This window comes from Pipra filicauda, unplaced genomic scaffold, assembly GCF_003945595.2.
Source record: "Pipra filicauda isolate LSUMZ 115617 unplaced genomic scaffold, ASM394559v2 scaffold16_size7369187_pilon, whole genome shotgun sequence".
In the NCBI taxonomy this organism is placed as follows: domain Eukaryota; kingdom Metazoa; phylum Chordata; class Aves; order Passeriformes; family Pipridae; genus Pipra; species Pipra filicauda.
In genome coordinates this window covers 3,057,616-3,080,333 of record NW_024104207.1, presented here as the reverse complement: position 1 = coordinate 3,080,333, position 22,718 = coordinate 3,057,616, and the positions used below count along the sequence as shown (strand labels likewise).

The 22,718-nt window shown below is 41.2% G+C and overlaps 2 protein-coding genes across 3 annotated transcripts in view; one reads left to right on the top strand and one right to left on the bottom strand.

Annotated features, from left to right (window-relative positions):
* Positions 1-1,419, bottom strand: part of CUNH1orf131 (chromosome unknown C1orf131 homolog) — a 7,944-nt gene extending 6,525 nt beyond the window's left edge. The window contains exons 1-2 of the mRNA XM_027721349.2: positions 1,209-1,419; positions 775-1,061 (exon numbers count right to left, since the gene is read on the bottom strand). Coding sequence (XP_027577150.2) covers positions 775-1,061; positions 1,209-1,344 — 423 coding nt within the window. The 5' untranslated portion in view covers positions 1,345-1,419. The remainder of the gene's footprint in view (positions 1-774; positions 1,062-1,208) is intronic.
* GNPAT (glyceronephosphate O-acyltransferase) lies at positions 1,225-22,718 on the top strand. Of its 2 annotated transcripts, none has more exons than XM_039379499.1 (16): positions 1,225-1,564; positions 4,989-5,180; positions 7,592-7,768; positions 8,580-8,709; positions 10,856-10,983; positions 11,422-11,497; positions 12,089-12,240; positions 12,331-12,461; positions 13,148-13,371; positions 15,809-16,054; positions 16,728-16,807; positions 19,167-19,307; positions 20,214-20,313; positions 20,407-20,500; positions 21,668-21,729; positions 22,032-22,718. In XM_039379499.1, exons 1-16 carry the CDS (start codon positions 1,331-1,333, stop codon positions 22,073-22,075), a joined length of 2,211 nt encoding a protein of 736 aa, XP_039235433.1. In that variant the 5' UTR covers positions 1,225-1,330; the 3' UTR covers positions 22,076-22,718. The 2 variants fall into 2 exon arrangements, with proteins under 2 accessions (XP_039235433.1, XP_027577149.2); XM_027721348.2 differs by having other exon boundaries at positions 1,258-1,564; positions 4,992-5,180.

Here is a 22,718-nt window from a genome sequence, read left to right as displayed (position 1 = left end):
ATTTTAGAGTTGGGCTTCTGATGTTATGGTCATAAAGGCAACTCAAGGAAAACAACCAGAGAAGCAATAAAATCTGGAGACCAATGAACCAGCAAGGGATCCCTCTGCTCAGCTTCCAGCCAAGCCCATCCAGGCCTTCCCACTGAAGCAACTCAGTTATAATTTTTGTAGTGTGAGGTAATTTAGCACCAACAAACCAAACCAGAAGACCGAGATCTAATGCTGTCATGCCTTCCCCCATCAACTACCCAATACTGATCCTCAAAGACACATGTTTCTGGTCAACAGCCCAGTGTTGCTGTGATGCCAGAGAAGAGAGATTTGGCACCTCACATCCACACCTATTGACAGGAACAGAGCAGCAAACAAAACACTCGGGCACTGAAGTAACCAAGAGGCTTTGCTTTCCATTTCATTCCCTTCTTGACGTATCGTCAGTCCTGTCTGCAGATCAATTTATTTTGCTGGAATACGCCTATTTCAAATATAGGATACTTAACCAGAGATCTTCTGAAACCGAAAAAAAGTAGTTTTCAAGTCCTAACTCCACCCCTGCTTCATCCAGCAGTCCCGCAGGATGAAGCAGGACTGGATGCCATCGAGCTGAGCACGCGGATCGCCAAAAGATCCCGGATTTCCAGGCAGCTGTATCAGCAAGCGGGACAAACCCAGGCACGGGAGGGGGCCGGTGCCGTGCCCGGGGAGCGCACCTCGTCCCACGGCTCCCGCCCTGTGGGAGGGCGCAGTGGAGTCCCCCTACCCTCCCGGCCCTACCTGGGCTCCGCCGGCCGGCGCTGCCGCGGGGCTGTGCCGCTCCTTCCTCTTCCTCCCGTGGAACACCACGACCTCCACGGCCGGCGGCGCGGCCGGGGCCGGCGGGGCAGCGGCGGCGGCGGCGCTCAGCTCGGCCCGCAGCTCCCCGAAGAAATCGCGGGCCCCGCGCCGCCCACCCGCCGCCGGCTGCAGCCCCCGGCTCTCCTCCTCCTCCCCTTCCTCCGCCGCCGCCCCTGCGCTCCTCTCGCCGTCCTGCGCAGCGCTGAGGGCGCCGCCGGGCTCCTCACCTGCGAGCCGAGCACATGCCGCGGGTCAGCCCCGCGCGGCCGCCGTCGCCCCGCTCCGGAGCGAACACGCCCGGCCCCCTCCCTTCCCCGGCCCCCAGGCAGGACCGCGGTGCCGGCGCAGCGCCCGGCCCGGCCCCGCGCACCCACCCAGGTCGTAGAGGGCTCCGAGCACCGCCTCCAGCCGGCGGCGAGGCTCCCGCGGCCCCATGGCTGCCGCGGCCAGCGGGCGCTCCGGCGTGTGATCCCCGGCGGCTCCCGTCGGCCCCGAGATGGCACCGCCCATGGCGCGGTGCCCCCGCCCTCCGCCGCCGCACCGCGCTTGGCAGCCGGGTCGGGGCGGCTCGGGGCCATGGGCGCCGCGGGAGGCTGCGGCGGGCGGGAGGGCACCGCGGCGGGGTAGGGCAGGCGATCGGGGCGCGGGGCGGCGCGGTGGAGCTCGCAGGACCATGGCGACAGCGGCGGCGGCGCCCGGGCGGGCGCGGCGAGGGGCGCCCATGTACTCGGTAGGCAGTGGCGGCGGCGGGAGCGGTGCCGGGGGGAAGGGGCTGCCAGCCTCAGCCACTGTGAGGTGCCGGTCACTCCGAAGCAGAATGGTGCAATCCCCCTCCGCTCTTCTGCCCCGACTTGGGTCCTGAGGAAGCGGGGGCCGCGCTCCGACGGGAGGGGCGAGGCCTCTCCCGGGCTCGGCGGGATCGGGTGGCGGCCGAGCGGCAGCCGGACTTCTCCCCTCACCGGTTCACCTTCCTGGGCCCGCTTCTTTGCCCCAGCTGCACCTCCCGGACCTGTCGTGTCAGTCGCGACAACCGGGGCTCCCGATTCCGAGCGCCGCGTCTCCCCTCAGACCGGCTGTGGAAGGCCAGCCGGTTTGGGGAAGGTGGGACGTGGCTCTTCCCTGGCGGGGGCTGTGTCCCGGAGCAGCTGTCTGGGGCGGCAGGTGTCCGGGCGCTCCGCAGGGTTTCAGCCCCGCAGAAAACTGACGTGCCAGCGGCGGTGGATACAGCGCTGGGAGATTGTCGTGAGCATGGAGTGGCAGAAACGGGTTTTCCCGTGTTACATGGTCGAAATGACTTTATTGACCTTGTTTGTTCCCTACAGTTCCTTTGCCAGCTTCAGACAAGGAGGTTTGAGTGTGGGGTGCTGAAGCCCCCCACCTCCGCCCAAGCATTTGGAGGAGGGGACTAGGGATAGAGGGAAATCGCTCCTTGTTTCGGCAGAGATTCCCAAACTTCTCTGTCGTCTGGTATACCAAATGCAATGCAAGCACCATCGTTACATTGCATATCCTAGTTACACGGAAGTGGAGAAGCTCCAGGCTCCCGCTCTTTTGATTCTGTACTTTGCCACTGTCACAGTAACTGTGCCTGTCACTGAATTTTCTCATGTCCAAGTTTCCAACAGTGTTTTTTAAGTGTGCTCTCTACCAGTTGGCAATTGAAGCTGAACAGCGGCTTGGCTGTAACGTGTAAAAGCAATGTTATAAATCTTAAGTCGTTGGCAAAGTATGTGGTTTGGCTCCCTCAGTGCTCTTTCAGAACAGGGTGTAAAAACAACTATTGCCATGGAGAGAAATTAGTTGCATATCAAGTCTGAAAACATGAATGAGGAGCAGAGGCAGAGAGGTGATTTTTCACTGGGCTGTGGCCTTTGCAAAGCTCTGCTCACCAGAGCAGTGTTGGGGAATGGCTGTAGCAGTGCAGCAACTGCTGATGTGGCTGATGATGCCCACGCTGAGTGCTGCTTTTCTTTGTCTGGGTTTCGTGTAGTTGCAAATTGCAGGATTTAAACTTTTGTAATTGACATAAATGTTGCTTATATTTTCTGAGAACTGACTCGTCACACACTGGTCTAAGAAGGTGTATACTTAGAGCCAAATAATATTTCTGCTGCTATTCTGAGCAACCTTTTTTTTTTGCCATTACAGAGCATAAGGGATTTATTTCTGATTTATTTTTAATCAAGAGGGTTGATATAAGGTGTCAACAGCAACAGATGGCTAATACAAACTCTTTCCAGTCATCTTAACAGTTCTTAGCTTACTTAGCTCTTGCAAAATACTGACCAGTTTAAAGCTGTGGAAGAAGAAAGGTTGAAAACTGTAATGCTATAAACTGTACAGGGGGAAAAAAAGCCCAGAAAGTTTTACGTGAATATGGGCTTGGATTTAATACCCTCTATAGGATTGTTTTGAAAGTCTTTGGAGAGTTTGTTACTGTGAGGCAATTCTTTAAAATGCAGTAGTGGAAAGAAAAGTTATACAATCTACTAAATGCAATTATAGTAGGATTGTCTCATTGGAGGACTCAAATCCCACTATGATGTTTGACCTTCTCATGTTCTTTTCTCCACACAGTATAGGCAGATTTGGAGACCATCCTTTTGCCTATACTTTGTGGTGAAAAGAACATGAGAAGGTCAAACATTAGAGTAGGATTTGTGTCCTCCAGTAAAATGAAATTGGCTTTTGATGCAGTTAAAGCTTTGAAGGAATTTTTGTCATTCTTCAGTGGAGATATTCCTGATTTGAGTTTTTTGTTTTGTTTTGCCAAATTATTTTGTGTTGATAAATGGACAGTGATTAAAGGTTTGCTTTCTACTTTAAATGTCAACTATTCTGTTAGTGTTGCTGATGCGGCCTGTGGGCAGCTGGCAGTGGAACCTGGGTTCCTTCTCCCAGGGTTGAAAACCCAGCTGCCACTGCAGGGCATTTTGCTTATCTGTTCCTGGTGTTCTCCTGCATGTTTGCTGGCCAGACTTTCTGCTCAGCACCAGAAAATGTCACTGTAAGAGCCCATGAAGCAAAGTGGTTTATTTCTTCACTATCAGATTGGTTCTGCACCGGTCGTATATAGGAAGAAGAAGTGGAATGAATGAAAAGGATGCCTCTGCTACCCTTCACGTGGTACTGTGGAGGAAGACATAAGCATTTTTATTTTTAGCATCTTCTTCTAATAGATATGCTTGATCATAAGTGATACTTTTATATTTGTGTTTCACAGAGACTTACTCCAGTAGTCTTACTTCTCTGGTGGCTAGTGCTGCTGTTTTTAAGTTTAGAGAAGTACAATTTCAGTCTTGGAAAGACCAAGGGGTCATTCATACAAACTGTGGTGTTATAGGACATAATAGGAGACATCTCTCTCCAGCACAGAGATCTACTGACTCAAGGGGAAGAGTTTTTTCTCTGAGATTTTTGCAGTAGGATGGATATACAATTAGTTCTTGATATGCCATTTGTTTTCCTGCTTAGCAATGGTATTGGTAACTCAGAGGCTGTGCTCTCTTTTTACCTTTGTGTGCACCATACAGCATTTTGATCTTCACATGGCTGACGGCGTTGGGTTTTTTGTTTGTTCCTGCTTGGCTATGTTTCATGTACCTTATGTCCAAGCTTTGTGAAAACTACCACGAGTCACCAAGGTCCGAGATGCAACTTTAAGTAGCAGGGATCATTTTTTGTCTGTTGATGATTGTGTTTTTATAATGTCAGTCATGGCATTGTCTTCATCAAGCTGTGAGAGTTGGAATCAAAGGTGTTTTAGTTAATACCTATTAATCATGGAGAGCCTGGAGGGAAGGGACTTTAGCTTTAATAGCCCAGCTGTTCTCTCAGCTTCTTCCTGTTGGGCAGAATTAAGTAACGTGGCATAGGGTGATTTGGGGATCTTTGCAGTTGAAAAGGGTCGGGGTGGGGTTTTGGGGGGTTTTGTTTGGTTGGTTGGTTTTTTGTTTGTTTTTCTTTTTAATTTCTTTCTGAATCACTGTTTCAAGCAGGTAATATTAGTTCCTGCACTCACAGAGTGTGGAATACAGATGTTATTGAAAGCTAAAAAGAAACCCCAAAATGTTGCAGACATATTGCAACATGTAGCCAAGCAGATCACCAAATGGTTCAAGACAGTGTCTCATTCTTCATTTGTATGTTCCTAGCAGAAAGAGCTCACATCAAAGAAAAGAGATGAGTTTGAAGATATCTTGGAGGAAAGACGGTTGTCCAGTGACTTGAGATACGCAATGAAATGTTATACTCCCGTGATCTACAAGGGACTTTCACCTTGCAAGCCAAACGCTATTAAAAGTGCTGTTCTCCAGTCAGAGCAAGTTCAATATGTTATCAAGCAGGTGAGTCTGGACACTGAACTGTAAGATGAGGTAGGGTGGACACAGCCAAGCTTTGTGTGGCAGCAGGGAAAAAGACCTTGTCAAAATGATAGCTGTAGTTTGGAAGATAGCTCAGTAAATGGGTAACTTAAGAGCCGTACTCTTTTGGCAGGAAAAACAAATACTCATTTATCATAGAGCTGGCACGTCAGATAGCTCATTCATGGAACAGTGTTTTGATTTTGCATATACCACACTTTACCATTAACTTATCCAATGGGCCTGACTTTTTTTTTTTTTTAAATTTCTACTCCTACTCCACTGTCCTTACCACAAAGCAGCATTGTGAAAGACAGAAGCACTCTCTTTCTTTGTAGACATTTTTGTCCTTTGGGGATGTCTTATTGTAGTTTTACAGGCTAGTGATGTATTTATGAGCCAGTCCTAAATGCTACTTTCATTAAAATGAGAGTTACATTTCAGAGATAATTCCTTGAAACACTGTCTAACATGTAACCATATTTTTGTTTTAAGATGAAGGGCAGCTGCTATTTTGTAATGAATAAAGTATTTTATGGTCAGACTGGCTGATATTTTATACTGTATTGAAATGCCTGAAATAAGAGTGTGTGCTAGTTAGCAGAGTAACTATTTTCAGTATTCATAAAAAATACTTCCAAGTGAATAGAAATATATAAGATGTTTTGGTTAGTCCTGAGTGGTCAGTGGCTGCTGTAAAATTTTTCTGTTTGTTTATTTTAATGGTCAGTGTTACAAATGATGTATCAGTGTCTGTTATGATGTGACAAAGTAAACGATGTCCTGCAAAGTAGTCCTGTTGCACATCATGGATTGCTAAGTAGTATGAAACCCAAAAAAGTCTTTCAACTTCAGAGACACTAAAAGATTTACTGAAAGAAAATACTTTACAGAGGACTTGACAGAAAGACATTTGTATGATGTTTTCTTCTGAAGTGCTGCATTTTTGATGGAAAATTATTTTGATGGATATTTTCTGGGCTAGCATCACATGGTTGAAGGGGGTTAGCAGACCACCCATTGCAGCCTAGTTACCAGCCTTGCACAGAGATTACTGAAAGTATCAGAGACTGTCTTGGGCAATGAGCCCAACAGTCTACGATTAGTGACCCTCCTTCCTGAGCAAGGTTTACACGGCTTTACACAAGCATACTAGAATTTGTTCTCATGCCAAATTGTTGAGGTTACTAAAGTTCAGTATTCAAAATGAAGGTCATTTGTTTGTTTTAGCTTGCTATATGTCACTGATCTGGTTTTTTGATTCCTGATTTTGGGGAATAAGTGCTTAGTTCTATAGTGGATGTTCACTTAAATCACACAGGATGATCTGTGTGGTAATCCTTTTGCTGGTGAGTGAGAACAGTATCTCTCCCTAGTGAATAACAAGAAGAACTTTTGGCTTCCTAAGAGAAATTGATTTTCTTAGGCTGAAGTGAAAGCAGCTTTTGACTTCTTTAAGCATTTAAAGTAATCAGTTAAAACTACATGTGCAAATACTTAGGATGAAGGATAACGCATTTAAGAAAACACAACTGAAACAGTAGATATGATGGAGGAGATGGATTTTCACATATGTCGCAAAACAGAAATAATAGGTAAACAGTGCTGGCTTCTAAACAGAGCTGTGCTTTTTTTGGTGGCTTTTTCTTCTGCCATTCCTTCTCTTTCCTCCTCCCTGTTCAGTAGAAGTCATATTCCCTATTCCATTATAGTAAAAGGCTTAGTTTTCAATTAAATATTTCCAGATTCAAAGTATCAAATAGGAGGGATGGCCATTTTTTCAATCTGTTTTAAGAAACTTCAAAAGGGAATGTGCATGGCAACAGGAAAAAAGTCATTAATATGCACAGTTGGTAGAGACAGTGCTTTGTATGCAATTCAGCTACCCATTGCCAAAGTGATACGTTATTAAGAAATTGAAGTGTGACAGGGCTGAGGTTCTCCGTAAACTCTAACCCAAATGCACTTAAAATATTTCCGTTGTGATTATCTCTGCAAATGTAGGTTAAATTTTACTAGTCAAAGAAAAATGCACACAGCCTTCTTTAGACGGATAATACAGGAAATATTCTTTGAACTTAAATCTCCTCTGCACATGCTACAAGTTAAAACATTCAGATGGTGTGTTTGGTGTGGGGGGGAAATCATTGCACACCCTTCCCCCTGCCATTGACATCTAAGCACATTCTTGATTTTTGGGCAGCTTTCACTTGGCTTTCTCGTGTTGACAGACACCGAACAGATTCTGTATGATTAGATAAACACCTATCACATGAAATAAAGTGTTGTGGACTAGTGCAGTAGTTCTGCCATAGTAGCTGTGGCACATTAGAATGGTGTGCATGCGCAAGGGGAAGGGAACAACTTCTCACTGCTATTTTGTTTCTCTTTAGTTAGCCAAAGAGATGGGAGAATCACCTGATATTATTCAAGAAGAAGCCACGGAAATCCTGGATGAGATGGGCCACCGTATGCAGTTAGGAGCTGTCAGATTTTTTGCCTTTACTCTGAGCAAAATATTTAAACAGCTTTTCCAGAGAGTTTGTGTGAATGAAGAAGGAATGCAGAGAGTGAGTACCGGTGGGGGAGAAAAAGTTATAATATTTTCATACCAGTCACTTAGATAAGAACTCTAATCTTTAAGTAAAAAATATGAAAAATACCCTTTGGTATTTCTTAACAAATGTGGGAGGAAAGAGACATGATATATAAGTATTTTAGAGGCAAACAGCAATTAGGACTTTTTGTACATTTTCCAAATGCTTTCTATGGTAAGGAATGCCATGTGCCCATGATTCTGTTAGATCAGCCACTGAAAGAGTCTTTTCTATATCATACTATAAAATAATAACACTTTTAGCTGAATTGGGGGTGAAAACAATGTTACGTGGCTGAGCGGACTGGCTGTTCTGCAAAACCTTCATACGACTAATGGTAGTGAAACACAGCACCTCTGAGGCAGAAGATGCTTTAGGTTTGCTTCAGTTTCCTGGGAGCCATTGTCTCCCTCTTTCATTTCAGGATGCTGCTGTTTTGGAGGGTGTACTGTATTCCCTGGAAGTCAGCAATGCCAGTCCTGATAGCCCCTATTTGGTTTTTCATCCCCATTAAGAGGGATTTTAATTAGACTATCACATAATGAGGTGGCCCTAGTTTTTGAGTCCTGTGATACCTGTGAACCACAGGTTGCTAGTCTGGAAACAATTGCTCCAAATTTCCTATGGATTCCGTGCTGAAAAAGGTATAGAGTGTGTGGACAGAGAAAACACCCAAACAAATCAGTTTCTGTTTGTCTTAAGCCCAGTGAAAGTTTACATTTGCAAATTTCAACAGTCAGTTGGTAAATACTGGAACAATATTGTTTGCACTGTTCTTTTTTAGTTGCAACACGCCATTCAGGAGCATCCAGTTGTACTGCTGCCCAGTCACCGAAGCTATGTAGACTTTTTGATGCTGTCTTATTTGCTATATACGTATGACTTGGCTTTGCCTGTCATTGCTGCAGGAATAGGCAAGTATGTTCTTTTAACAATGTTTTCAGGATTTGGAGAATCGGTAGCAAGGGGTATGGTAGCTGCACAAGTATTTGTGTTTAACATCTGTTCCAAATATGTCTTGTTAAAGCCTCCTTGGGGGAGAGGCTTACAATGTCTGAAAGCTTCTCACTGGTGCTGAGTTGTTTTTCATAGCAAGTTCACCCAGGAGTACCCCATCTGCCCAAGGCTGGGGCAAATATAAGACTTGCAAAGGCAACTTCTCTATTGCTTTTATGGCCTGAGAACAGGCAAAAACTTACCCAAGAGCTACTGTGGATGCAGAACTTCTTTATACTTCATTATACAGTTTTAAGTGCAATCATAGTAGCCAGATACGAAGTGCTTGTTGCCACTGTGACTGATTCCCTTGAACCATTGGCATAACTCTGTTATGTGAAATGCTGAGAGCAGAGCTGGCTGGGAAGCAAAATTTCATGTCAGAGGTCAGGATTTTGGACATACTTAGTTCTAAAGCAGACAAATCCAGTATATTTGTGGGAAACAATTCTTGAAGACTTGAACAGTAAATGTGTTTTGAGTTAATATGTGTTTTGAAAACCTGGACTCTGTAAGCACTTAACTGGGAAGCCTGATCTTGGAAGTCTCGGGTATCAACCAGATCTTCTAAGCAGGCAGAAAACCACCTTAAGGTCTGGTGCAGCACTGTAATATGTACAGGTAAGCTAGCAAAGATCTGGGAACCTACTGCTTTACTGTAGTCTACTTTTCCAGTCAAGAGGTTGGAAAGACCAGTAGAAAACCAGCAGAAGCTGGGAGAATGTGCTTGCTATGGAAGATGAGATTCCCGTGTTCTTTGAGTTTGCATCTGGGTGATGCAGGTTAGATTCTGGTGAATTCAGAAATCAATGTCTCATACCTGCCTTGATCAAGGTGTTACAGTATTATGTTAAAAATCTGCTCACATGCTGTCATAGGTTTTGGTGTAATCCTTTGCTGACTTGGATTAGAGTCTTTTTGAGTTTTGGACCTCAAAATGGTATCTTATGATACTATTAGCTTACAGGGATTTTTTAACGATTGACATTTTTTTAAGTGTTTTGGGTGCTTCAGGGTCAAAGTTCTCCTAAAGAATTAGGGGCTTGCAGCTTGATGTTGCATGTGTGTATTATTTTTAATTCCTCTGGAGCAAATACAGTTCTCTGTGGTTGTAGTTGTATTTACTGCATATCGTGTTAGAGGTTCACAAGATGTGGTTTACAAACTCACTCTCAAAGTGATACTTGTGCTGAGTGGAAAGACACTCTCCTGATATAGGTGGTAAGTGCCTTTGCTTTGTTAATTATCTCTTGGCCTCAAGTAGCATATAGATAGATCTGTGGGGATTAGCTAAGAGAAGGTAAACAGTTGTCAGTAACACTGGTAAATCCTCATGCAATACATTAGCAGGAATCTAACTGGTGCTAGGATCACGTTTCTGGCATCTATGATGTCTTCAAGGCAGTAATTGTCAGAATGCAGCTAGAAATGTGAATTTATCTTAGTGCATAACTGTTCTCAAGTATTTCATGGATTGAAGTGGCACATGGCCAGCTGCTGTTTAGACTTGTTTTAAATGCTTCCTTAAGAAATTTTTTAAAGTTAAGTGTTTCCTGGTTTTGACAAGTTAAGCATTGACCATCGTTCCTTAAAACCAAAAAATTTACAGAAAATTTTAGCTGGTTTGATGTATGTCCCTCAAAGTGATGATCAGGATCATAAACGATCTAATGTAGTTTAACTAGCCAGGTAATTTCTGTGTCTTCTAGGATACATTCAATAGTAACTGCTTTTTTCTACAAATGAGTGAGACGATGTACTTCAAAAATTTAGTCTTTATTATGGTTGAACTCTGGCCATCTAAATTATGAAAATAAATTGCTCTAAGTGAATGCAGCTTACCACAAAAAATCGAAAGGATATTATAATAGGCCATTCATGTCTACATGAGTCTTGCTAGGCAATCTGAAGACAAATAAGCGTATTGGCAACAATGGAGTCCTTGTAAGAGATTTTCTGTATTCTGGTAATTGGGGTATTAGAGAACATGGTTGATTCTTCTGGCTGATATTAATCAATAAATTTTGTATGTGTGGTTTTGTTTTCTGTTTGATTGTTTTTCAGATTTCCTAGGAATGAAAATAGTTGGCGAGCTGCTACGAAGGGCAGGTGCCTTTTTTATGCGCCGTTCCTTTGGTGGGAACAGACTCTACTGGGCAGTGTTTGCTGAATATGTAAAAACAATGTTGCGGGTAAATAAATTACTAAACTCTCAAAATGTATGCTTAAGAAAGACTGTTGGAATGATTCATGTGAAATATGCAGGATGCTGTTATGGGTATGTGATTGAAAGTCTTCATGGTGATCTGATTACGTCAGAATTGCTGTAGGTGAAGACCATTACTCTGTTATTACAGTTCAGCAGTAAGTGATAAACAAATTACTGCTTATCAGTTGCTTTGGATTGTGTGCTCATATCTCATGACAGATACAATATTTTCATTAATTTAACTATATGGTGTGGCAAATACAATGAATGAATATAGGCATAGAGATGAATGAAGTTAGACATGCATATCTTCCATTAAAAAAAATAACTTACTTACACTTGAAGTACTTAAAACTCTTTGTGGACAATAAAGAATAAATGTTTTATCTGACCAGCTTGTTTGTTTGTTTTACTTTTGAAGAGTGGCTATGCCCCAATTGAATTTTTTCTTGAAGGGACTAGAAGCCGCACTGCCAAGACTCTGACTCCAAAATTTGGTAAGTTTATTGAAAATGTGGAACTTTTTATTATTATTATTAGTGTTTTAATTACTGGCTATGTGCTTTGTAAGCTCTTCAGATAGAAAAGGATGTTAAAGTATGGGAAACTGGGAAAATCTGTCAGAGTACTGGAAAATATTATGGTTGGAGTTCCAAGGCCATACAAAGAGCAGCAATACATGTCACTTGCACTCCACTGCTTTTGCTCCCTTTTATCCATTGTGTACTTATTTCAATTACTCTTTACCCTTTTCTTCCTAGAAAATAGGCATCTCTTGACCAGCAGAGAAATATCGTAATCTAACTGTAAAAGTAATGGACAATCTTTAAAAGGAAGATACTGTGTGACCACAGAGCAGTCTGCTGAAAAGAGCACAAGTAGCTATCTAAAAGCATTGCTTCCATTTACCTTCTGTTTTAAAGCTTGGGCAATATCTTGTGCTTCTGCTTGCTTGAAGAGACAACAGGCACAGTGCACACTTGCTAGCAGTTTCTAAAATGCAGAGATACCCTTTTCAAAGTTAAATTGCAGTTCTTTTCCCTCTTTGAAAAGGACAGGTGATTCACTTTTTTTTTTCCAATTTGCAGGTCTTCTCAGCATTGTGATGGAACCCTTTTTTAAACGTGAAGTCTTCGACACATACCTTGTTCCCATCAGCATCAGTTATGAGAGGATATTAGAAGAATCTCTCTATGCATATGAACTCCTAGGAGTCCCAAAGCCCAAAGAATCTACATCTGTATGTAAATTCCTTAAGAACAGGACATAAGTGGATATATACACACCCTGTAGCACCAAAATTTGAGTTTTGCTCTTCCCATTTTCATAGGGGTTGTTAAAAGCCAGAAGAATCCTCAGTGACAATTTTGGTACCATACATATCTACGTTGGCCAGCCGGTGTCCCTTAGAACCTTGGCATCTGGGAGAATCAATCGGTGCCCATACAATTTGGTTCCCAGGTACCACATCTTTCCATGGTGTATGCACAGGAAAAACACTTGTTTAGTCCTCACCTATGTAAATAATTAAGATGTTCTCTTGTACTTTGTTTTCAACTTCTCTTGCCTCCCTCCGTCTGACTATTGAGACCACTGAACCTGTTTTGCCTTAGCAGAGGCTTATCATGCTTGTGAATGGGTGTTTCTGAAATGGGTTGTTACTTGCGTGGCTTTGCCCTGTGTTGAGAAGATGCCATTTTAACGTTTAATGATGATACGTGAGCCAGTCAAAGCTCTATGGTCTGAGAATTCAGTGCTTCTGCCACTTTAAAATTTCCACCTTTCCCTCCCTTCCTGCTTTATTCCTGCAAACTGCTAAGTGACCACGTTTCAGGGAGCTGTAGCTGTGACTGAATTGGGTGGCTTTTGCAATTTGTTATGTAAAACATAATGCTTTTGAATTTTATTTGAAGATACCAAATGTACAGCATCAATACAGAGTTCTGTGCTTCAAGTACTGTCATGAAGCTACTGATGTTTCGCTCTATACTTCTGTTCTACATAGCACAGAGGTAGAATCACCCTCTAGATGTTAGGTGCTGTAAAGTAGTTATGAGTCTAGGAGCAATATGGAAGAAATGAAGGGGGGTGTGATTTATATTCCAGTTTTTGGAGCTCTTTACTTTGAACTGCATTGTTCTTTTCAGGCATCTTCCCCAAAAGCCATCGGAGGATATCCAGGAATTTGTCAGTGACATAGCTTATAAAATGGAGCTCCTGCAAATAGAAAACATGGTTTTGAGCCCATGGGTGCTAGTTGCTGCTCTTCTGCTCCAAAATTTGCCAGCCATGGAATTTGAACTTCTATTAGAAAAGACCCTGTGGCTTAAAGGCTTAACACGGACTTTTGGAGGATTCATTGAATGGCCTGGTATGCACAAAAAGTGTTTTCTGTTCCTCTTGTTGCTTATGAAGGATAAATTAGATTTCTGTGGAAGCAGTGTATGATGACAGCTTTATAGAATGTTTTCTCAGAGTTGTAAATGGATTTTAGGGTATGCTAAAAATTATGCTAAAACCTGACAGGTTTTGACTTAACCTTTAGAAGATACTACTTCGAAAAATTCTTAGGTGGAAGGAGAACAGATATTTTACTATTATATCCTAAATGAGGGGGAGATGGTAAGGTACTTGTATTAGAGTACTGACATTAGTCTAGTGTCTGTCTTTCTGAACCCTATGGAAGTCACAGGCAATTTTCTGATCTGCAGCAGTTAACTTGGTGTAATGCTACATTTACTGCTTGATATTGACTGTAATGTAAGTTGTTACTGTGGCAAAGAACTAGTAGAAACAAATGGGGGAGAAAAAATCAAAACTCTTCAGTTGTCTGTTAATTTTTAAATTTCACTTTATCTCCAGAAACAGTGATGACTTTTTGGAAAGAAGGCTTCTTTTGTGGTTTTATTTATATACTTATACACAAACACACTCTTTTTTTTAATATATATATGCAGGCTGCTGAAAGATTGATTGTCCTTTCAGATTTTCTGTTTTAAACTTCCCTCTGTGAGCCAGGGTGACACAGGTAATTAATTCTAGAGCCTCAGGATGTAAGTAGTAAAGCTAGCAAAGAAAAATATTGTGTAATGCACCATTTACCTTTTCACTGTAGGTAGACTTAAACCATGGATCTTTGCTTTTGTAGTCCTGTATATAAACAAGGATCCCTTTCACTACTGCAATAAAGAAATAGGAACTGGCTACTGGTATAACAGAACTCTGTCATTTCTGGAAAAAAACCACTTCTTTCAGGGATCCACACTGCAGGGGAAGCAGGCAAGTTCTGCTTCTGCCAGACTGGTAAAATCAAGAATTTCATGACAGTATTTGAACAATGTTTAGAATCTTACTGCACAGTAAACTGAACAACATACCACATTCAGGTTAGCTTATTTATTTTGTTTATTTTCTTAGCAACAGTGAATAAGCATTTGCTTTAGTAGGGTTGTGATATAGTTGGGGAATTGTTGGAGTGTGCTGGCTGTGCTCAAGGCATCAGTTGCATAGAAACAAGGTTTGTTGTTTTGGTTTAGATTGTCAATAATTTGAAAGAATAAATACATTTTAAAGGCTAATTTGGTGGTGTCAGCAATTATGTGTACCCTGTCCATTCTTCTGTCTCCAAACAGCTAGTTGTTTCTTCCTTTGTGATGCAGATTGGTTGTTACAGGCAGAACATTTGCTTGACTGTTAGAAATTTTATATTCAAAACAGGAACTGCAGAATTACTTACTCAGTCTTCTGCTTCCTATTGCATTGAGAAACTTGGGAGCTTTAGCAAAACTGGAATAAAGTAGGCTGAAGGAATAAATAAGATGCAAGGAGACTTTGCATGAAATCTGTATTAAAGGAAAAGAATAGGCGTTTTTTTCTGTCGGAGGCTATATTGATGTGATATGCTTGTGGTGCTGTGAACATACTTTTTACTGAATATTTTACTATATTTTGTATTTATTGCTTCTTTCCTTGAATGCCAAATTGATTCCAATTTTGATGCAGGGAATCTTTTGATAGTATTTAAAGTCTAAGGTATTCTAAAAGGGTGAGTATATTTTCAAGAGCAGATATACCGCTCTTTATCTGAATAAAGTTTGTGGTGTGTCACACTGACAAGAAAACTTTACCAAAGCTCACAGGTTTATGATACTCATGCCTGCCTTGGGAGAATTCTTTTTTTAAACAAAGCTGCAACCCGCACACTTCCTTACTTTAGACGTTTTGAAAGGATTATCTTACATAACAGGAAGAGATTTGAATTTAAGTACAGTCCAGTTTCTCATTGAGCAGGTATGTTACGTTACAATACTTATGTTAGGATTTCCATAAATTTAATTTGGCATGAGGCCTTCCTTGTGTATGACAGTTGATGAAAAGGGCTATAAGGACCTGTACATCTGATTTAAAACTTGTAGTGTCAGAAATGCCTAAGCAGAATTATGATCTCCATTTCCTTAGTGATGAACGTATCCATCAAACCCATATCTCCTCTTTTTATGTGAAGGCTCAGAATACTCGTTCCAGAGACAAAGGAAGCATTTGTCATTGTTAGCCAGTGGAAGGAATTAAAGTGTTTGAATTTAAAGTGTTTTAATTAGAGAAATGTCTGGAATTAGTTCTCTCTGTGTCATACTATTAGGCTACCAGTTCCTGGTATGGATTGTTTTGGAACATCTCTCCAACTGAATGTTTGGTGTAATAATTGGTCTTCAGTGATAAAACTTAATGAAAGAGTGGTGCATTTTAGGCTGTTTCAGTAGAGTTATTCTCCCTTTTGCATCTTCCTGAGTGTTGTGTTTTCCTGTTAGATAACCTGTGTGCCAAAAAAGCAGTCCTATCTGGCCTCACCCTGCATTCCAACATTGCTCAACTTGTCGATGGCCACGTGGTCCTGAATGACAAAGGAGTGGAGGATGGAGCTATAGGGGAGATTGTCTTCAAGCGTGCCCTGGCCATCCTCATGTGTGCCACATACAGAAACCAGCTGCTGAACGTGTTTGTGCGTCCATCTCTGGTGGCACTTGCCTTGCAGATGACACCCAGCTTTAGAAAAGGTACATTTGTATTCTTGAGAATCTGCTGGCTTTGCTCCTTGTGCCATCAGCTGTGAGAGGAGTTTGAGGTTCCTGTGACTGCTAGAGGGAGCTATTTGAGACCGTTATACTTGGGATAAGGCCCATGGCTTAGGGTGGATGTATTGGGGGGGCATGCGGGTAATTTGCTTGTCTTTTTTTGTTTGTTTACCTTTTGATGCCTTTGGAAGTAGGTATATTGTGCTGAGAGGGCGGGGGCAAGGTGAGCTGATCTCAGTTCCTGGGTTCCAAATTGCACACAACTCATGCATTTATACAGTGCAGTCAGGTCTCAATCTTTCTTCCCGCTATTGCTTCTGAAGTAGCTAAGTGTTTTCCAATACTTAGTACTTAAAGAAACTTTGCAGAATTCATACCTTAGTTTTTTTGCAGCATCTGATTATGTGGCATTTAAAGCATGTTCTGAGAAGCTACGACTCCTTGCTCTTTCCTTTTGTTAACAGTTGAATCAAGTTCTTTGAGTCCTTGCTGTTCTGTTGTGGTTTCTGCTGTATGTGTATGTATGTATGCTTTTAATGTCAAGTCCATACTTTATTTGAAGTAGGTACTCTCTCAAATAAGGGATAAATGGCTCTTCACGTGCATGTCTTAAATTATGTTTTTAAACAACAGTACTTTACAATGTTTTTTCCAGAGGAAGTCTATAGCTGCTTCAGCTTCTTGAGAGATGTTTTTTCTGATGAGTTTATCTTCTTTCCTGGCATTTCATTGAAGGTAAAAACATGCTTTATACAAAAATACTGATTTACTTGCAGCCAACTAAAATAGCATCTGATTCCAGGGCTCTGCCAAACAAGTGCTTTGTGATAAACTCCTACGGTGATATCACCTTGATCTGTAAGTGGAAGGGAGAATTTAAAAGAGGGTCATTTGGTTAGTTGCAAAATGCAGTCTGAATCCACAAGGTTGCATATGCAATCTTTTTTTCTCTGAAATTGCCCGATTCTGAACTATTAAAATGAACTATAGCAGAAGTCTGGCTTTTTTGCATAAAGCTACCAGTTTTCCAGCACAGGTATAAAAATATATGTAAAGCAGTCTTTTAAATGAAGTGTAAATACTGTCCTCTTGCTCTGCAGTTATGAAAGAGACCTTGGGCAGTGAAGAAAAAAAGTGCTAATGTAGATTTAATTGAATTCTGTCACAGAGTGGGTATGTTCTGTCAGCACAGAAACAAAACTGAATTCTTGTTGAGGTTACGCTAGGATAATTTTTTCTGAAAGCTCTTGCAGACTCTGTAGAAGAGGAGCACTGCTACTCTTTGTGAAAGTGAAACTATAGGTATTATACCAACTAATGACCAACCGGTTTATGCTGTTATCTTTGACAAATAGAGTATGCAATTCTAAATTTAAGTACCTATTGTCCTCTGGGTGATTATACCCCTTCTCCTGCTGCTGTGATTAGTTGTTTTGTATAGCTCCATGTGTGTGGTCTGTGATGGCTGGGCTATCAGAGGCCCGATAACACCCAGTGCCTCAGCTGTTCGAGTTTGCCTCTGTACCCACCTCTCCTTGACTGCACAGCATGGCAGTATCTGCTCCTGTAGTGTCTATACAATGGGTAGTGTTCCTCTTAGGCCTTGAACTCTGAAGGTTTCTATGTTCCAGTGTATTAGTAAACTTTTTTTTTTCAATATTTTGGTGGTTTATAGTTGAGCTCTTTTAGCTTTTTATTACTGGCATTTATCTCGTGGAGAGTCAGGTAGTACATTATGAGCACAATGAGGGATGCAACCTGTGAAGTCTTTTTAAGTGAAAACTTTCCTATGGCATAGCAGCGTCCCTCTTAGAGTCTTACGGAAGCTTTAGTTGCATCCTGTTTTCTTGAAAAGAGTTTCCCCTCCTTCTACCTCCTGCCCCATGCAACCATCAGCTCAAAGGCAGTACTGTTCCTGTGTACTGCCTTACTGCAGGGCTCAGTGTGCCTGTGTGCACCCCTAACACAGCTGGACACAGGCAAAGCGGGAACACTGTGGGCAGCACTTGCTCTCTGCAGGACTTGCTCTGTTAGTTTGTACACAAACCTGCTGAGTTGGAGCTGGCTCTGGTCCAGCCAGCTTGAAATGCAGGTGAGAACAGGCTTATCAGTAAAAAAACTGGTTCAAAATCGTACCCAATATATATTGTTAAGTCCATGTGGAATTTTTTGTCTGGATTTTAAACCTATTACATGGGATTTTTGTCAATGCTAAGGCCAAATATCTGATGGTGATAGTTGTGATCTTTCCTGCATTAGAAAAGAGATAAGCATAGTTTTTCTAAGAATATTCAAGGCTTGTGGCTATATTAAAATCTCATAGATTTTTATATAGAAGAGAATTGGGCTTTTTTAAAAGGCTGATTGGCACAGTTATGTTTAGTTTTATTTGTAGCTTTTTTTATTTTGTAGCTTTTTTGAAGTGGCTGAACATAGCAGGGAGCAGGAAGGTGGCTGACTATGACTGACTTTACTGGAGTCAAATGAAAGAGTTGCTGTAATGTTAAGCAATCTCTTACCCACCCCTCTATTTGTTCATGTGTCTGTTGTGTCTATGTGCCATGCCCTTGTGTTATCTGTGTGTGTGTCCCCTCCCCCTTATGCCCATATTGGCAGTAAAATGGTATTGTCATTGATATTTCCATAATTTGTAAACTTTTTGGCCGTTTTATTGTCTCTTTGGTAGAGGGCAGGTCAGTGAACTGTGTTATCATTTATTGCAAACAGCGGACATGAGGTAAAGGCAAACCCTTACTTTAATAATAGATAAACAAAAAAGAAATACTCACAGAAAAAAATCAGACAACCTGACCCTATTTTGACAAAATCCTGAGGGAGGATTTTGCAATAGCAGCCACAACCACTTTCTTTGTGCCAAGGCCTGCTGTGCATCGAGATACTGCTGTGTTTAAGAACATGTTCCCACTGCCTTTTTGTAAGGTTATTTCTGGTAGATAGGAAAATATTGATTCAAGTCCCTTGAAAACTGAGTTCAGAAATGAAAGTCATGCCCTGTTGTGGTTTCTGTTGTTGATTTTGTGGGAAATGGACTTCCTGTAAATGTTCAAACATCAGTTATGCATCTCTCGCCCAGGATTTTGAGGAAGGATGTTTTCTGCTCACAAAATGTGATGCCATTCAAACGAGTCAACAGGAGATCTACCCTACTGACAAAGGAAGTGTAACGGTGTCTTTCTTGTCAGCTATGTTCAGACCTTTTGTGGAAGGTTACCAGGTATGTTGTCCTTCAGAAAATTATCTTTTTTTTCCCTGTGTTTTATAGGGAAAGTAGGAGAGCTGTGATACTTCTGCAGCATAAATAGTGACTGTTTTCATGGTGGGCGAGTGCAAGAGTTACAAAATAGCAGTAAAACACCACCCTCTCTCCGGGATCCTGATTTTAGTTTTTGACTCAGCCTTTTCCAGTTACTAAAGCAGTAACTATCTTGTAGTGTGATGGCTCATTGTAGGTTTTTAGGCTTCATGGGGAGTGTGCTGCTACCGAGTTCATTGTTCTTTTTTACGAGGAGCTCTTGCTTAATTCATTTTATGTGGGCTGTCCTCCCAGGTGTGGAAATGAGTTTACATCTCCTATCCTCCCTAGCTTTTATGGGAGTCATTAATTACATCTGTACCTCTTTAAATTCTTCTGGTTTTCCAAGGTTTTCAAGAGATTAAACACTTACATTCCTGTAGTAAGCAATGTATACAAATCCAGGAGGCTAAAATCTCAAGTATGTCAGCACAGGATTAGTGGGACTGTAGATGTTTAACATAGTGGAATCTGTTCATGATCTGATGTATGACTTGGGCCGAACTGTACTGATTTGCCCAGTTTTCCTGTCTGTGAAACACATATTGCTTTACAAAAATTAAACTGTTTTTTATTGTTAGAACAGGAATGTTAAATTAATGTCTAAGATAACTATTATAGAAATACTGAACCTTATTTTAATATTGGGATTCTCATGCCTGTAAAACAGTAATAAAACTTTCAGATGCCCTATGTAGTGACCTTTTGAGTTCCTCTCCTACACTTTTCAAAGTGGAATAGTAATACTCACAAGGACATGTCTGTTTGTAATTCATAACAAGCTGACAATCAAAAAGAAAGGAATGCTAATTTTCTTTAAAATGTTAGTTAATTTTCAGATACCTCTCAAAGGAAATGAAAGAAGCATTTACTGAGAAGCAGTTTATACCTGGCGTCCGCAACTTTGTTTTTCAACTTCTTGAGAAGGGTGTGTACAGCTGTTATGCAATATGATTTTACAAGAGTAGCCTGTTAATAGAAAATTATAAAAATTTTAATTGTGTTTCTGCTCTCTCCATAGGGGTTACGCAGTGTTATGAAGCCCTGTCTTCTGACATGCAGAAAAATGCCTTAGCAGCTCTTGTGCAACTAGGTGCTGTGAAGAAAAAGAAAATGTAAGCAATGTTGGCTTTTTGATCTGTAGAAGTCAGTGTGTAGTCTTAGTGGCAATTCTTAATGTCTGAGCTCTTAGTATGAAACAAAACAGTAGAACCCCAACTGCCTGAGCACCAGTCAGATAGTGGTTGACTGGATTTCTGGAATCATAGTGAAGACCTGGTAGTTCCTTTCTGTACAAGCAGAATGGCACATCCTCATAGTGAAAAGACTTCTGTAGGACCTAGCAACAAAATTCATTAACTTACTAGTAGGCTGCTTCTGAGTCCCTTTACCTTTTGGTTTTCAAATTTTCTCCCAAGGCTCTGATAAGCAGAAAGAACAGAGCTGCTTATTTGTAATAGGAGAGTTACTCTGTGTGTTACAATAAGCCTTGTCAGGCAATGTAAGCAAAAGTCAGGAATACTACTGCTTTGGGGGAGTTCAGCACTGACATCTCAAAGCAATTTAACTGAAAGCTTAATCATTAAAGTCTTTTAACAGTTCATAGTTTTTAGGCCTAAGATTAAAATTCACCATTGTTATACAAAAGTATGGTGATACACATTATTGTGTTATCAAATTAATTTGTGTTGTGGTGCTTCTTACTGTATTTAAAAGTATGACCAAGGAAGTCCCTGCAGTGTCTTGAGTGTTTCACAGAACATAGGTGATGACCCTGAGCTATTTCCTTATGCCTCCGTTCAGGAAATGAATAGGTTAAGGTTTGTAATGCTCTTGAAAAGCGCACAAAATACTGTAGTTGTTATGTCCCCTGCCACGGCACTGTGCTAGATAGATGTGTATACCTAAATTGCACTTTCAAGTAAAAGGAATAAATTGAGTGCAACAAAATTTGACACCAGATGAATATTTGGTTCAGTTTCAGAGAATCTTGAAAAATACAAGATTGAAAACAAACAATTGTTCTCTTCCTGCAGTTGTCCCCTGTTAAAATTGAGGGAAGAGGGAGGCATGGGGACTGTGAACAAGAGAAAGGATAAAGAAAGCATAACTCTTCTTGAGTAGAAGTCTGATGTCCTTAAATTTAATATTAATATATAAATACTATGTAATTGTGAAAATGTTTTAAGTCAGGTTTTAATTCAGGTTTAATTCATAGTTGTGTAGAAATTACTGGAATAAGAAATATTTATTAAAAAAACTTTTTTTTCTTGTAACTATAGGTCGAATGGATTCACTTACAATGTAAATCAAGAGGCTGTTAGTAAAATCCTGGACATGTTTGGTAAGTGTTCTCTAATTAATTTGAAGAGAGCTTATCAAGTTATAAATTACTTTTGGACAATGCACATACATTCGGTGTAGTGCTTTTTCCCTAGTAATTCCATAGATTTAACTGTGTAAAAATCCTAGTAATATTTTTTTTACAATACTTTCTCTGGTGTCATTGGCTGCAGCTTTGAATCTCCCTTCTTTATTTCGCATACTGTGCAAACCAATGACCAAGAGAAATGAAGTAACAAGTAGTTAAATGGCATGGTGTTTGTAGCAGGTTGATCAGAAGTGTTTACCCTTTTTTTTTGTTAGATGCTCGGATACCTGTACAGAAACCTGTGGCTGCACGACTCTAAGTGGTTCCTGATACTGTGAGTGGATGTAAGTGCCTGCTGAGAACACGGACCACTGCCCCACTGGAGCAGGGATGGGAGCGGGCAAGGTTCCCCTCTTGCCCAGCCAGCCTGCAAGCTGAGAGGCAGAGAGGTGTTTTACAGCTGGGCAGCTCTCCATGACCGCTTAGGAGTTGCTGCTGTGAGGGTTAGAGTCGTATTTGTATCCTCACTATCTTTTGTTTTTTAAAACAAATTAAACATTGTCTTTTTTTTTAATGATAAGTATTTAAAGAGACGTGAACAGTAATTGCTACCTAAATACGTTTTTCTAGACTTATAACAAGGAATGTGATTGGTTTCAAGTATTTCATGGATATGAAAATGTAACAGGGAGTTGAAAGACTTGCTATTAATATTTAGAAAAAAAAAACCATTGCGGGCTGGCTAAATGCAAGGCAAGGCATTCATAAGGAATGAAGAGCACAAATCAAACCTTGGGCAATAACCAGGACTGCTAATTGTGTTGCGTTTTGTGTTTTGGTATTTTTTTGTTTGGGTTGGGTGTGTTTTTTTTTTTTTTTTTTTGAGGCAACTTGGCATTATTTTAATTACTTCATGAATGTTATATTTAAACACTGAATTAAAGCAGCGCCGTTAACGTGTC